At 55.2% G+C, this 15,684-nt stretch overlaps 1 protein-coding gene across 2 annotated transcripts; it reads left to right on the top strand.

The window, feature by feature from the left end:
* Nucleotides 1-1,612: 1,612 nt before the first annotated feature.
* ARHGEF19 (Rho guanine nucleotide exchange factor 19) lies at nt 1,613-14,918 on the top strand. Of its 2 annotated transcripts, none has more exons than XM_066375176.1 (16): nt 1,613-1,910; nt 5,257-5,700; nt 6,102-6,383; nt 6,521-6,629; nt 6,704-6,780; nt 7,093-7,355; nt 8,416-8,576; nt 8,689-8,841; nt 9,078-9,207; nt 9,353-9,427; nt 9,601-9,690; nt 9,863-10,023; nt 12,985-13,143; nt 13,449-13,528; nt 13,846-13,950; nt 14,368-14,918. In XM_066375176.1, exons 2-16 carry the CDS (start codon nt 5,286-5,288, stop codon nt 14,523-14,525), a joined length of 2,418 nt encoding a protein of 805 aa, XP_066231273.1. In that variant the 5' UTR covers nt 1,613-1,910; nt 5,257-5,285; the 3' UTR covers nt 14,526-14,918. The 2 variants fall into 2 exon arrangements, with proteins under 2 accessions (XP_066231273.1, XP_066231274.1); XM_066375177.1 differs by lacking the exon at nt 1,613-1,910 and adding an exon at nt 3,957-4,230.
* Nucleotides 14,919-15,684: the final 766 nt, after the last annotated feature.

Genomic DNA, 15,684 nt, shown 5'->3' with positions numbered 1-15,684 from the left:
ATCTCCTAGCCACTCCCTTCACCAAACTCCTCCCACGGCACACCCCCTTTTAAACATCCGGAATCGAGGGGCTGGTCCCCCTGCTCAGCCTGACCAAGTACTGCTTTTTGTTTGCTACAGCAGAGGCTCTGTCCCCAGAGGCTAAGATGCAGGAGCGAGTGAGGCGGGACTGCCATTCCAGGACCCTGAGTCCCAAGGGTGCTTCTTTGATTATGGTTCGCTGCTTCCGGCTAGGGGTCTGGGCAGTACCTTGGCCAGCGTCCTCAAGGTCGCGCCTAAGCTGGGAAGGAGACCCTCTAGTCCTGCCTTGCTTCCCTCACCCCGTTCCCTGTCTCCTGCCCTACCCACAATGCTGACAATAAACCTCTCTCTGCGCCCCAGCTTGCTGCCTCTCTCTGGATACCTGGTCCCCATCCCCTGTGTGCAGTCTCCTCATTATATGACAATGCTCTCTGGGGGATGTAGTGCAAGGGGAATATGAAGGAGTGAAGGGGCTGAATCACTTTGAACTGAATTGTCACCAGTTGGTAGGGGAGAGATCATCGAGGTCTGGATCCTGGACCCCCTGCCTCCTATGTTTGTTAATCAAGACCTGTAGTGTATGAATAATAATAATAAAAGGATTTAGTTAGGTCAGCTGGGCACCTCCCAGTAGACTCACACTTTTCACCAGATTTTCCCAAACCCTGGTGAGACAGTACAGCACAGAGATTAAGGGCACGGGTTGGCGGTGGAGTCAGACAGACCTGGATTTGAATATTAGTTCTGACCTTATTAGCTGTGTGCCCTTAAGCAAGTTATTTCATCCCTGGAACCTCAGTTTCATCATCTGTGAGATAGGAACTTCCTAGAGCTGATGAGAGATTTAAACGGGATAGTGCCCATTACAACCTGGACAAGGTTGCATCCCCATCTGAAAAGTGGAGCTGTAACAGTGTCCAGAACAATGCCTGGCACATAGTGCACAATAAGAGTCATTAGCAACATGAATGTTAGTATTTGTGCACATATTCATGTTAATGCCAAGTACCTGGCAATTACTGAGTCCTCAAATAAATGGCAGGTAGTATTAGGGCTACAGCAGCCTCCTTTTTCACAGGCTTGGTAAGACTGCATGCCAGGCACAGCATATGCCCTCTTTACCTGATGCTGGCTCTGCTTGGGCTATTTGAATTGGTTTACTGAGGGCTCAGTGGTGTGGACTAGAATGTGGAAGGCTTCCTGGTGGAGGAGGCCTTTAGAGATGGTGAGATGGGTCATTCATGAGTAGCAGTGATGCTGGAAGGGCTGGCCAGGACGACGCCAGATGTGTCACATCACCTACCTTCATGACTTCTGTCTCCCAACCATAGATAGAGATGAGCATCCCCATTCCATAGGTGCTGTAGCCGGCTCAGAGAGGGTCAGCACGCTGAGGCCTTCTCAAGGTCCCTGAGGAGTCCAGGGCTTGAGAGATTGCCTGCAGAGCTCCCGGGATGTTCCCCTGCCCCAGGGAACCCCCTAGGCACATCTCACATTTGGGAAGCTCTAGAGGAGGGTAGCCTGTCTCCTGGGAAGAAAAGCAGTGACTCCCCATCTTTAGGACATCGGTCTGGGGTCCTTCAGAGCCTCTCCTGGGCATAGGGATCCCATTGTTCCAGCCCTCTCTTGTACCCCAGACTGGCCAAACCGGTTCTGGGGAAGGGGGGCGGGGAGCAGGCACGTTGAGACAGCCGCCTGCCCGCCTGCGAGGTTCCCTCCGCCTTCACCTCCCCCCTCCCTGCCCCACACAATACCCAGAAGCTTGCATTGCCTGGGCTCAGGGGCCATGCTGACATCGCCCCCTGAGGACCCGGCTGCAACCCCAGAGCCCCCAGGGTGGTCTGGAGCCCCGGACCGTGCTGGAGGCTGGACGGAGCTCCCTGGCTGAGGTAGGGCCCCACCCGGCTGCCAGCAGCCCCATCCTCCTCCCACCAGTCTTCCAGAGTGAGTCCTTTGTGCTGCCCGACTGGCCTCTGATCCTGGTCTGCACTTCCTTGTGGCCTCCTGGGGTTCCTCAGCCTGCTTGGCCTGGCTCCCCTCTTCAGCCATGACCTTCTGCTTGGCTTTGTCCCTTTAGAGGCTGAGAGGCCTTGGCAGGATTCCTACAACTCAGGGCTACAGGGCAAGGGGCACCAGGGAAGGAGCAGGGGAAAGCTGGGCACAGGAAGCCAGAGGTGCTTTCCCTGGACCATGGTAGTATCCAGCCACCCTCTCTGCCAGCCTTGCCAGGTGGATCCATTGTCTTCGTGATTAGCAGTGCCCGCTGGATAGGACCTTTGGCCTCTGCCCATCCTTCTCAGCCTGCAGACATTCTAGATGACACAGGTTTCCTAGAAGAGGCAGCCAGGAGTGGCCTTAAGGGATATTTTATGGGTTGGGGACACTGAGGCCCAGGGACAGACTATGACTTGCCTAAGGCCACACAGCTTGTCCATGTCCACACTGGGCCTTAACCCTTGGCAGGGCTTTTCACCTGTGGCTTCCAGAATGACTCTGGCCTAGTGGACATTAGAGTATCCTGAGATCATGTCTTGGGTAGGTAATGTCCCTGCTGCCTTGGCCAGTTCTCAAGGTTTTTCTTTTCTTTTCTAGCAGAGATGAGCTACACACAATAGAAACACAGCTCTGCCCCTCCTCGATCCCTAGCATTGAGGTTCAGAGGGCCCCATCCCTGGAAGGTAGCCCAGCTAGATGGGTTATTCTCATCGTCTCTTGGCCCGAGCCCTGGTTTCCCTACTAGAGACCTGCCTCCCCCAGCCCCATCTCCCTACAAAGCTTTCCACCATCACTCCCAACATTCACCCAGCCTTCTCCCTGAGGCTTTAGGAGGGGGTGTTCCTGTCCCAAGGGCTCCATGTTTTTCTCATTTATCTCTGTAACTGACAGGAGTGGGGGGGGGGGGTTCCTCCCTGCCCTTCAGGGGCTTCCAGAGTCCAAGTGGAGAAAATCTCCCAGAATACAAGGGAGCAGGGGCACATCTGCATTCTTGCATGTGTGTGTTCTTGCACGTGTCACGTGTGTGCCCACAGAAGCAAGTGGGACTTCTGGTTCCTGGAGAGAAAGAGATGTGTCTGGTGGTGAGTGGTCCCAGGTCTCCTGCTAGATGCTTCTACAAACTAGGGTATGCCTCAGTTTTCCCACCTAGGTGATAGCCCAAGCCCTCCCTCTGACTGGGGAAAGACTAACAGTAACACTCAGAAGAATGACTGTCAGTGACAAAGCTCCCACTCTGTTATCCTTAATTCTCATATTAGTATTTTGAAGTTGGCGTGACTACTGAGACTTGTTTAGGGGAACAGAAGTTTAAGGTACAAGCTAAAGCTGTTTCTGTGGGGGATAGTAACTGCCCCTTAAGAGCCCCGCCCCCACCCAGGCAGGGGATGGAGTAGGCACAGGAAGAGTTGCAGGCTGTGCAGAGAGTGAGGCCCAGGCACAGACCCAGCTGTCCCCACTGGGTCCTCCTCCCTCCTTCTCTACCAGGGTCACTGAAGCTGTCACTGTTTCTCAGGCCAAGGCCCTCTCACTATCTATGTGTACTGGGTCTCTAGGTATTTCAGCCAGAACAGTTAGCTATTACTTCCTCCAGGAAGCCTTCCTGGAATGCTCAGGTCAAGCCCAGCACCCTGCTCTGATGATGGTTCCTCTGGTTCTGCTCTTGCCAACTGTTCTCGTTTTTGGCTCTCGCATTGGACTGGCAACCCCTCAGGGCACGAAATATCTGTTCATCTGTCTCCCTGGGTTTTTCTGGGTTTCACATTTGTCTCTGAGTGTCTGGTCAGTCTGAAATTGTCAGTGTCTCTGTCTCTAACGCTGTGTTTCTGAATGTCTCAGTGTCTGTAATTTCTGGTTTTTGCCATTTTGAGTCAGTTTCTAGTTTGCTGTCTAAAGGGTCTTCTTTTCTCCAGGTCACTATCTCAGCCTCTGTCTCCTAGGCTTTCTGGGCCTGCCAGGCTGGGCACTGCCCTTTTGGCCTGAGGGGCCTCTGGGGTGGGGGGGTCTTTGCTGCCCCGCCTGCCCACAGCGAGGCCAGGCTAGGGTAGGCCCCCGCCCAGCCGCTGCCTGCTCCCTCCCTCCCTACCGCTTGCCTCACCACAGGGTTTGATGAATCAAACTCTTTGTCTGGGTGGGATCTCCCCCAGCCAGCTGGGCAGAGAGAGGGCTTCCCCTGCCGGAGCAGCCGAACATCAGCAGAGGGCCTCGGCTAGAGAGGTGAGGGGCTGTCGGAGGGCAGTCAGTGGAGAGCCCCAGGGCAAGGGCTGTAGGGGGCTTGGACCCCTGGATCACCAGACCTGTCCTGAGGTTCCAACAACCTCTCTGGGGTGACTTCCTACGCAGAGAGGACCCATTTAGCTTGGCCTGATCCTGGGGCTGGGAGCTGGGGTAGGGAAGAACCCCTCCTCACTCCAAGCTGGGGAGGGGGGGTTAGACACCTCCCTGTCTTTCTCCTGGGAGGGCCCAGCTTGATCTGCGTGGTGGAGCGCCTGCCAGTCTGTGACCTTCCCAGCCAGCTTGGCATGGGTGTGGGCACTGAAGGCTGTAGCTCTGGGCATGGGAAGGGAGGTTGGGTAACACCAAAGCCAGGACTTCTGGGCCTGGGTGTTTGTGTCTGCATCCTTGTGTTCAAGTGTGGATGAAACAGGAGTGTGAGAAAGCTTGAGTGGATATGTATATAACTGACGGGTCAGTGTGTATGAAAAAAGTGTGTGAAAGTATGAACCTTTGAATGTAAAATGTCTGAGTGTAACTGTGAAAGTGTGTATGTCAATGTGTGTACTTGGGAGAAAACATGTGTGGATGTATGTGAAACATTCCTAGATTTGTGTGACAGTGTATGGATATGTACATCTGATCATATGTCAGTGACAGTTAGAAAATGTACAAGGTGGTTAAAAGCAGACTCAGAAGCTAGACTGCCTGGGTTTGAATCCTGGTTCCACCATTCATCAAATAACCTCAGCGCCTCACTTTCCTCACCTATAGGATGGGGATAATAGTAGCATCAACTCAGCGTTGTTATGAGAATTAAGTGAGATAAGATGTGTAAAGCACTTGGCTTATCATTCATTAAATGCCAAGTAAGTATCAGCTATCCCTATGTAATTAGGTGTGTGTGTGTACTTGTCTAGATGTGTGTACATTTGTCTACACAAAGGTTTGTCCAGGCCTCCAGGACGTAGTGGCTTACCGGCCAGCCCTGCTGTCCTATGTCTGGCTCTGATACTTTCTCCCCTACAGGCCCAGGTGAGTGGCAGAGCAAAGGAGGAATGGACTGTGGGTCACCTGCTACCCTCCAGCCCCACCTGGCTGGGCCACCTGGTACTGCCCGCCACCCAATAGCTGTGTGCCAGCAGGAGAGTCTGTCCTTTGCGGAGTTGCCCACCCTGCATCCCCCAAGCCCTGTGTGTCTGGATCTCTTCCCTGTCACTCCAGAGGAGCTGCAGGCTCCTGGCAGCCGCTGGTCCCTGGGGACCCCTGCTCCTCTCCAAGGGCTGCTATGGCCACCATCCCCAGCCGGTCCAGACACCGATATCTCTACCAGTGGAGGGATGCGGCCCAGCAGGGCTGGCAGCTGGCCACACTGTCCTAGCGCCCAGCCCCCAGCTCTGGAGGGACCCTGGAGTCCCCAGAACCCACAGCCACAGCGCCGGGCCAGCCATGGCTCTGAGAAGAAGTCAGCCTGTGAGTCACTCTGGGTGAGGGGGTGGTGGCCCAGTGGGGCAAATAGGAGAGAGTTTGGGTAGCTTTTTAGGACTTGTAAGCCCCAGAGTTCCCCAAATAGGAAGGACAAGTGGTAGATTTTAGTGCTAGGGAACTGGAGCTCAGGGAAGACTAATGACTTGTCCAAGGTCACACAGAAAGTGAGTGGCTGTCTTGGGCTCCCTGGTCCTTTGTCCACTCTTTGCCCATTGCTCTCTATTCCCCTCTTGTGGATTTCATTTCTCTGGGGACCAGATCTCAGCAAAAACATTGCCTTTCACTTGGGCATGTTGCCCAGATGTTCAGGGCCACCAGGCAGAAGCAGAGAGGAGGTGGGGAGAGACCCCAGGGGATGCCAGCCTGCGCTCTCATCCCACTTGCAGGGCGCAAGATGCGCGTGTACCAGCGTGAAGAAGCCCTTGGCAACCCTGAGGCCCATGCTGTCTTCCTCGAACCTGGCCAGATGGCAGAGCAGTCCCTGAGCACAGAGGAGCCCAGGCCACTGGAGCTGTCTGGGCCCACCCGAGTGGGTCTCGAGGGGCCTGAGCGGAGGCGCTTCTCTGCCTCTGAGCTGATGACCCGGCTGCACTCTTCCCTGCGCTTGGGGCGGAATTCTGCAGCCAAAGCATTGACCCAAGTGTCAGGCACTGGAGCAGCCCGGGAAGGTACCTGCTTCTCCCCTTGGCCCTAATAGCAGCCCATGAGCCAGATGTAGGGTGGCGCAAGGCTCACTCACTGGAGTTGAGACTGGGTGCTGCCTCGCTGACCAGGGCCACCCCCCCTCAGCTCTCGCTTTCTCTAGGGAAAGCATCTGGAAGGGAGTCGCGCAGTGTAGAGATGAGGCTGGACGGTGTGGCGATGGCCCCTCCTGTGGACCCGAGCGGGGGCCATGGCAGCTGGCCTGAGTCCAGGTACCACCTCCCACTGCAGGATCAAATCTGAGGCGGGGTGCAGGCAAAGAGCTCTGACATTCTCTCATTTATAGGCTGGAATCGCAGGAAGAGCCGGCTCTGAGTTCCAGAGGCGCCAGCGAGCGTCGACAGTCGCGGTTCCTCCTTAACTGTACGTGGGAGGGGGTCATGGAGGAAGGGGCTGGGGGTTTGGGGAAACTGGGGTTCTGAGAGTTAAGAGGTAGGGGTCCTGTGAGGAAGAGAATTGAATCTCAGTATCCAACACAGGAAATAGCACGCAGTTGGTGCTCAAGCAGTGTTTATGAAATGAATGAATGAATGAATGAATGAATTCACTATGTCCCGTTATCCAAACTTTTGGAAAGGCTTGTTGAGGGAGGCAGGCTCTCGGGGAAGCCGGGGAGGAGCCGGGCCGCGGCTGGCGGGCGCTGCACAGCCCTCCCCTGACCCTCTCTCTGCCCAGCCGTTCTCTACCAGGAATACAGCGACGTGGCCAGTGCCCGCGAACTGCGGCGGCAGCAGCGTGAGGAGGAGGGCCCTGGGGACGAGGCCGAGGGCACGGAGGAGGGGCCCGGGCCGCCGCGCGCCAACCTCTCCCCAAGCAGCTCCTTCCGGGCACAGCGCTCGGCGCGAGGCTCCACCTTCTCGCTGTGGCAGGACATCCCCGACGTGCGCGGCAGCGGCGTCCTGGCCACGCTGAGCCTGCGCGACTGCAAATTGCAGGAGGTGCGCCCGGAGACCCGGGGGGCGGGGCCAGCAGAGCTGCCAGTCGCGGGAGGTGGTGCTGAGACCCACGGGGGGTGTGGAGCAACAGAAGAAGCGGGGCCAGGGGTACGGGGCCCGCGGGACTGAAAACTGCAGAAGGTGGGGAACGCGGGGCCATAAGAGGACGGGACTGATGGGATGGTTAATGCCAAGGTGGTTGCTAGGAACTGACAAGGCGGAGCTGGTTGCTAGCGAAGACGAAGGAGCCTTGGAACCGAAGGCGGGTGGAGAAGCTGGGAGAAGGGGCGGGTGGGGGCGGGGCCATGGGGTGAGGCCTAGGATAGGGCAGGGCCAGAGGAGGGGCAGATTCAGGCTGGGCTGGTGGAGATGAGATTTCTGAAAGCAGGGACTGGGAAGCGAAATCCCCGAACCATCCTGAGCAAAACCGCGTGGTGGGCGGGGGACCAGGCGGGGCCAAGAGCAGGGGCAGGGTCCGTGGAAGGGCGGGGTCATCCGATGGCTGTAGCTGGGGTAGTCAACCTTTTTATACCTACCGCCCATTTTTGTATCTCTGTTAGAAGTAAAAATTTCTAACCGCCCACCGATTCCACAGTAATGGTGATTTATAAAGTAGGGAAGTAACTTTATTTTATAAAATTTATAAAGCAGAGTTACAGCAAGTTAAAGCATATAATAATAATTACTTACCAAGTACTTTATGTCGGATTTTTGCTGTTTGGCAGAATAAATCTTTATAAAACAACTTACAATAGTTAAATCTATCTTTTTATTTATACTTTGGTTGCTCTGCTACCGCCCACCATGAAAGCTGGAATGCCCACTAGTGGGCGGTAGGGACCAGGTTGACTACCACTGCCAGGTAGCTTGTTTCCAAGCGCGGCTAGGGGCTAAATCGAGGGCTCCAGATTGGTTTGAACAATTGCGTGAGGCAGGAGATGGGTCCCAAACCCCACCAGGCACCAGATCAAGTGTGAGGCTAGGGAAGGAGTGGGGAACTATACAAGGAGAAGGAGTGGGTTGGCTGGTCTCAGGGTTCAACCCCGCGTCTGCCCTTGCTCAGGCCAAGTTTGAGCTGATCACGTCCGAGGCCTCATACATCCACAGCCTGTCAGTGGCCGTGGGCCACTTCTTAGGCTCAGCTGAGCTGAGTGAGTGTCTGGGGGTGCAGGACAAGCAGTGGCTGTTCTCCAAACTGCCCGAGGTCAAGAGCACCAGCGAGAGGTGAGGGACTGGCTGTGCCTGGCCCGGCTGGGGGAGGGAACTGAGCCTGCGGTTGGCTGGGCTCCTATGTCTGGGGTCTCACCCTGGCCCTGATCCCCTGCTGACCCCTCAGGTTTCTGCAGGACCTGGAGCAGCGACTGGAGGCAGATGTCCTGCGCTTCAGTGTGTGCGATGTTGTGTTGCGCCACTGCCCAGCCTTCCGCCGTGTCTACCTGCCCTATGTCACCAACCAGGCCTACCAGGAGCGCACCTACCAGCGCCTGCTGTAGGGCTGGGGACTCTGAAAGGGGGGAGGAAAGAGGGCTTCTCATGTGGGAGTAGGAGCAGAGGACTGGGTGAGGAAGGGTGACGTGAGGGGGAAGGGTCCCTAAAAAGGGCTCTGTGACCAGAATGCAGGAAGGATGTGCTGAGAAAGCACCTGAAGAACCAATGGGGTGGCTGGGTCTTGGATCTCAGGAGTTCAGAACCAGATGTGACCCCAGACCCCTCCCCATTTTCCAGCCTGGAGAACCCCAAGTTCCCGGGCATCCTGGCTCGCCTAGAGGAGTCTCCTGCGTGCCAGCGTCTGCCCCTCACCTCCTTCCTCATCCTGCCATTTCAGAGGATCACCCGCCTCAAGATGCTGGTGGAGGTACCTGGAGGGCCCCAGGCTACCCTGACGGCCTGGTGGAGGCGATGCCGCGGTGCCCTCGACAGCCCCTTCTGGGCACCTGCGGGTGGGCAGGGTCGTGGGGGGAGATGATGGCTTGCCTCACTGAACTGACCCCACCCTCCAGAATATCCTGAAGCGGACAGCACAGGGCTCTGAAGACGAAGACATGGCCACCAAGGCCTTCAATGCGCTCAAGGAGGTGAGCTCGGCAGGGCAGGGGCTTTCCGGCTCCTAAGGGCCTCCTTGCAACCCCAGTGTGTCTCTAAGAGAGCTCCAGCCTTCAGAGCGTCTGGTCTCCAGGTGGGACTCTGAGGCTGGGCTCCGGAAGCCGGGGTTGTGGGGCTGCAGGTGACCCACCCCCGGCCTCCCCAGCTGGTGCAGGAATGCAACGCCAGTGTGCAGTCCATGAAGAGGACCGAGGAGCTCATCCACCTGAGCAAGAAGATCCACTTTGAGGGCAAGGTGCATGCCCTTAGCGGTTGGATGGGCACACAAAGGGCGGCTCGGTTCCCTCCTTCCCTGGGGACTGCAGGCCAGTTGATCACTGCCCACCACTCCCATCCCTGGCCTGTTCCCTTTGCCCTGTGGTCCTGGCCCTGAACTGTACTCCTCTTTGCCTCCTCCATCCTCCTAGATCTTCCCACTGATCTCTCAGGCCCGCTGGCTGGTGCGGCACGGGGAGCTGGTGGAGCTGGCACCACTGCCCGCGGCACCCCCAGCCAAGCTGAAGCTGTCCAGCAAGGCGGTCTACCTGCACCTCTTCAATGACTGCTTGCTTCTCTCCCGGCGCAAGGAGTGAGTGGGGGCAGGATGAGGGGGAATGGTGGATTGCCGCTCCCTTCCTCTCTACTTATGGGCTCACAACCCGTCCATCACTGGGCCTGGGAGCCCCAACCTGTGCCAGACTGTGTTGCCAGGGCACCCTGAGCCTGGGAGGCTCCCACAGGAAAGACAGAGGTTCCAGGCATGTTCCTTCCAGAATTAAAGGCCGACTATTGCAGAGGACTAAAGCTGCTCTGAGCTTCAGCCAATTAGAACAGAGAGTAAGAGCATAGCCCTGGAGTCCTGCCTCTGCCCTGAGTCATAATGCTAACAGCCAGCATATACTAGGCACCTGCTCTGTGCCGGGTGTGCTCTGTAAATGATTCCCTTTTGTCTTCTATTTCCCTGGGAAGTGGGCTCCCTTGTTATCCTCAGTGTCTTAGAGCTGGTAAGTGCAGGAAGGAGTCAGGAGGAGGCCAGGCCTGTCTGCTACCATATCCTAGCTCCTAACTATACTATCCTGTCTTCCATCTGAAAAATAGAAACAACCATATAGAGAGATTCATGTCATAATAATACATGAAAAAGACTTAGCATCTGCCTGGCACTTAGCGAACAGTTAGTATTTTTTTTTGTATTTTTCTGAAGTTGGAAATGGGGAGGCAGTCAGACAGACTCCCGCATGCACCCTACCGGGATCCACCTGGCACGCCCACCAGGGGGTGATGCTCTGCCCATCTGGGGCGTCGCTCTGTTGCAACCAGAGCCATTCTAGTGCCTGAGGCAGAGGCCATGGAGCCATCCTCAGTGCCCAGACCAACTTTGCTCCAATGGAGCCTTGGCTGCGGGAGAGGAAGAGAGAGAGAGGAAGGAGAGGGGGAGGGGTGGAGAAGCAGATGGGCGCTTCTCCTGTGTGCCCTGGCTGAGAATCGAACCCGGGACTCCTGCACGCCAGGCTGACGCTCTACCACTGAGCCAACTGGCCAGGGCCCAGTCACTCAATATTTGCTGTGATTATTATAAATTTGGATTGATGGCCTGACCGGGCAGTGGTGCAGTGGATAGAGTGTTGGATTGGGATGCAGAAGACCCAGGTTCGAGACCCTGAGGTCGCCAGCTTGAGCGAGGGCTCATCTGGTTTGAGCAAAAGCTCACCAGCTTGGACCCAAGGTCACTGGCTAGAACAAGGGGTTACTCGGTCTGCTGAAGGCCCACAGTCAAGGCACATATGAGAAGGCAATCAATGAACAATTAAGGTGTCGCAATGCGCAAGGAAAAACTAATGATTGATGCTTCTCATCTCTCTGTTCCTGTCTGTCTGTCCCTGTCTACCCTTCTCTCTGACTCTCTCTCTGTCTCTGTAAAAAAAAAAAAATAAAAAAATAAAATTGGATTGATAGAAAATACTTCCTGAATGAGGTCAGCCTGAAGGCTGGATGGAAGGAAGAACGGACCTCCTCTGCCATGGGAAGAGTTCATTTCTGATGTATTTGTTCATTCAATAAAGCACTACTGAACCCCTGTTCTGTACTGGGCCCTCTGATGGCCGCTGGGGACATGGAGATGAATGGGGCTTGTTCTCTGCTCACAGGAGCACTCAGACCAGTGAAAATACATCCTGATAACCACCTGGTCAGAGTTTTGATTCTCACGCTGTAACATACCTTAGTGTGGGGTGAGAATCAGTAAAGTGTCACGGAGGAAGGGATATTTGAGGTGGGTTCTGAAGGATAAGTAGGAGTTTTCCAGCAGGGGAGTTTGAGGAAGGATATAGCAAAGTCACAGTAAGGTGTAAGTGTAGAGCATGCTTGGCATATGATGAAGCCTAATGTGTCCAGATTTGTGGAGGGGAAGGGCAAAAGAGGGAGGTTGGAATGTTGAAAGTCATGGTAGAGATGCTGAACTTTCTGAGACAGTAGAGAACATGGAGAGTTAAGCAGAGGTGCTTAACTCTTGGCTAATTTGGAGGATGGACTAGAAGGGGAAACCGGAAGCTCTTGCAATTGCCAAGGTGAGAGTGGATGCTCCGGAAGTGGAAGGGGACTTGGGGACAGGTAGATTCTGGGGACAGTAAGGAGATAGCCAGGACATAGCTGCCGGTGAGGGGCAGGGGGAGAGGGAGGAGAAGCGAGAATGGTGACTGGGTTTCCTCTTGGGAACTTGGAGGGGTCTTCCACTGGAGTGGGGAGCAGTGAAGGGGTCTGGTTTGGAGTGGGAGATACTGAGTTCTGTTTAGAGGGGTTGAGATGAAGGAACCTAAGGAAAATCCTCACTCCCCTCCACCACCACCTATCCTTCCTGCAAGAGGTTATTGGGACCAAATAGTGTGAAACAAGAGACATAGTTCAGATTCTAGATCAGTTAGTGAGTCAGACACTAAACACTGTAGAGCAGTGGTCCCCAACCCCCGGGCTGCGGACCAGTACCGGTCTGTAGGCCATTTGGTACCAGTCTGCAGAGAAAGAATAAATAACTTACATTATTTCCATCTTATTTACATTTAAGTCTGAATGATGTTTTATTTTTTAAAAATGACCAGATTCCCTCTGTTACATCCATCTAAGACTCATTCTTGATGCTTGTCTCGGTCATGTGATACATTTATCCGTCCCACCCTAAAGGCCGGTCCGTGAAAATATTTTCTGACATTAAAACGGTTCGTGGCCCCAAAAAGGTTGAGGACCACTGCTGTAGAGGTCTCGTCAAAGTTGCTGCCCAGCTGGTTTTTAGCATGGGCTCAGGGCAGTTGATGGCATGCCAGGGGTCAGGGCTGGTCTTCTCACCTTCTACCTGTCAGTGATCAGGCAGGAATGGAACTCCCAGTTCCTTTTGTGGACTTTGCTGGCACTGCCCTGTGTAGCCAAGTTCCCTTAGGGGGGGTACTAGAGGGGGAGACAACCCCTTCTCCCTTTAATTAGGACTTGGCTGGTCCTGAGGGTGAGGCTGGGAGCCTAGGCATATACCAGGCTAACCTCTCCTCTCCTGGTCCTGCAGGCTAGGGAAATTTGCCGTTTTTGTCCATGCCAAGATGGCCGAACTGCAGGTGAGAGACTTGAGCCTAAAGCCCCAGGGCATCCCTGGCCACGTGTTCCTCCTTCAGCTCCTCCATGGGCAGCACACGAAGCACCAGTTCCTGCTGAGGGCCCGGACAGAGTGAGTGGGTCTGGGGATGGGGGAGAACCCTGCCCCAGGCAGGCGCTGGCCTTTTTCCTGTGGCTTCAGGATGGTGGCATAAGGCAGCACATGGGCGGACCCAGCGCCCAGGGGTTCTGGGCCTGCTCTGTTCCTGTGCTCAGAGCTGGCTGGGGCACAGGGCCATGTGGTGGCTTCAAGGGTGGGGAAGTCATGACCTGGGTCCCAGGTCTGGACTTCCTCCTTCATTCTCCCAGCCGTTTCCCCAGCCTGGCCCTGGGAAATTGCAGCTTACATTTTGTGATAACTCAGCCTTCCTTCCCTAGAAGTGAGAAGCAGCGGTGGATTTCCGCCATGTGCCCCTCCAGCCCCCAGGAGGATAAGGAGGTCATCAGCGAGGGGGAAGGTAGCAGCCTGCCACCCTCCTCCCTCCAAGCCCTCCCTGCCCACCCTGGGCTGGGTGCTTCATTGCTTTCCCCCTTCCCTCCCATCCTGGGTGCTGTTTGGCCAGTGGGGCTACCAGGGAGAGAGGAGAGCTACCAGGGGCTACCGGGGGCTTGTGTTTAGCATCAGAGCGGAGAAGAGTGGCCAGAGTGGGCAGGGAGGGACAGAGGAAAGGGAGTAGCAGTGGCCACCCTCCCACCCCCTCCCTTCCTTCTACTGCCCCTCCTTGCCCGCCCCATCATGCCCTGGGGACTCCCTCAATCTCTCTTGGGCTGTCAGACCGCCCCCAGGTTCAGTGTGTCAGGACGTACAAGGCACTGCAGCCGGATGAACTGACCTTGGAGAAGACTGATATCCTGGCAGTGAGAACCCGGACCAATGACGGTGAGAGGGGCCTCCTGGGAAGGCCTTCCTGATGGGGCTTGCATGAGTAGGAGGTAGCTAAATGGCTAAGACTTCAGAGGAAAAGCTTACACAAGGGTTGATCAACCACAGCAAACAGGAATGAAGTTAGACAAGAGGAGGAACTTCCTACTTGTAAAGATTTAGGTTTGAAAGTGACTGATGGGGGAGAGTGGAAAATACCCTTCTTTGAGGATGTCAGGAAAAACAGGTCAGAAGTTCCTTCACAAGACTGCTAGAGGCAGGGTCCTCCCGGGAGCTGGGAGATGCTGAGATGATGTCACCTCAGCCCCAGGGGTGCAGGCGAGGCTTGCGTCAGGGCCTAGGCATTCCTGCACAGACCTGGCCCTGGTGTCCCTCTGATGCCACTGATGCTGCTCCTGGCCTGTGTGCCCCCAGGCTGGCTGGAGGGGGTCCGCCTGGCAGATGGCGAGAAGGGGTGGGTGCCCCAAGCCTACGTGGAGGAGATCAGCAGCCTCAGTGCCCGCCTCCGAAACCTCCGGGAGAGTAAGCGGATCACGAGCGCCACCAGCAAGCTGGGGGAGCCCCCTGCGTGATGAACAGCCGTGGCCTGGGACATGCCCGGCTCCCTGACAGGCCGAGGGGGGGCTGTAGTGTCCCCACACCCCAGGCCACCACTGCTGGGACTTCTGCTCTGTGGCTGGGCGTCAGGAGTCTGGCCTCATGCTTCTCAGTGTCCACTCTTCAGGGCCGAGGGCGGTTTTCTCCTCTGGCCTGGGGGCCACAACAGGTGACCTCTGATATCTGGCAAGGACTGGGACCCTTTGTCTTCCATGTCCTTGACCCTGCCTGACTCTTGGTCCCTTTATCAGAGGTTTGGCTGGGAAAGGCTCTGATACCCATTTGGGTTCTGGGGCCTATATGTATCTGGCCAGAGCCTGCATGGGCCCTGGTGGTGACTTTGTAAATAAATTCCCATCATGCCTTTACTTGGAGTCTGTGAGCCGTCTGATGCTGCCCCCACCCAGCCCCATTTTCCCAGCTAAAGATCAGGAGGGTCCCAGGCTACTTCCCACTGAGGATTTGCCCTTCTGTCGACTTTTCCTCTCCCCCAGAGGAGGGTGAGGGAAGGACTGCGTATCAGACTGCTTCGGGCTGCTGCTAACAAAACAGCAAGTTCAAACAGTCTTAAATATTAAAGGGAATTTATTAGTTCTTGTACTTGTTTCTTATAGCTTCTGTAACAAATTACGGCAAACTAGGTGATGTAAACCAACAGAAATGTATTCTCTCACAGTCCTGGAGGCCAGAAGTCTGAACTTGGTATCACTGGGCCAAAATCCAGGTGTCTGGAGGTCCATGCTTCATCCTGTAGTGGAGACACGCTCTAGGGGAGAATTGTTCCTTGCCTATCTCAGCTACTGGTGGCTGCCAGCATTCCTAGGCTGGCATTTGTAGGACTAGTCTCTGCTTCTGTGGCCACCTTGCCTTCTCTGTGTGTCTGTGTCAAACCTTCCTTTGCCTCCCTCTTATAAGAATATATGTGATTGCATTTGGGGTCCACCCAATTCTTAACTAAAATCCATCTTATAATTCTTAATTTAAATCCCATCTACAAAGACTCACCCCTTTTTTCTGTTATATGAGATGACATTTATAGATTCCAGACATTAGTATGTGAATGTATTTTGGGAGACCCTTTCTCAGTCTGCCACAGTTCTCATAACTGAGAAGTGTAGTGTCAGGGTGGGCTTC

The sequence above is a fragment of the Saccopteryx leptura genome, chromosome 3, assembly GCF_036850995.1.
Source record: "Saccopteryx leptura isolate mSacLep1 chromosome 3, mSacLep1_pri_phased_curated, whole genome shotgun sequence".
Taxonomy (NCBI): domain Eukaryota; kingdom Metazoa; phylum Chordata; class Mammalia; order Chiroptera; family Emballonuridae; genus Saccopteryx; species Saccopteryx leptura.
Note: the sequence above shows the minus strand (reverse complement) of the source record. Positions and strands in the feature narration are given on the sequence as shown.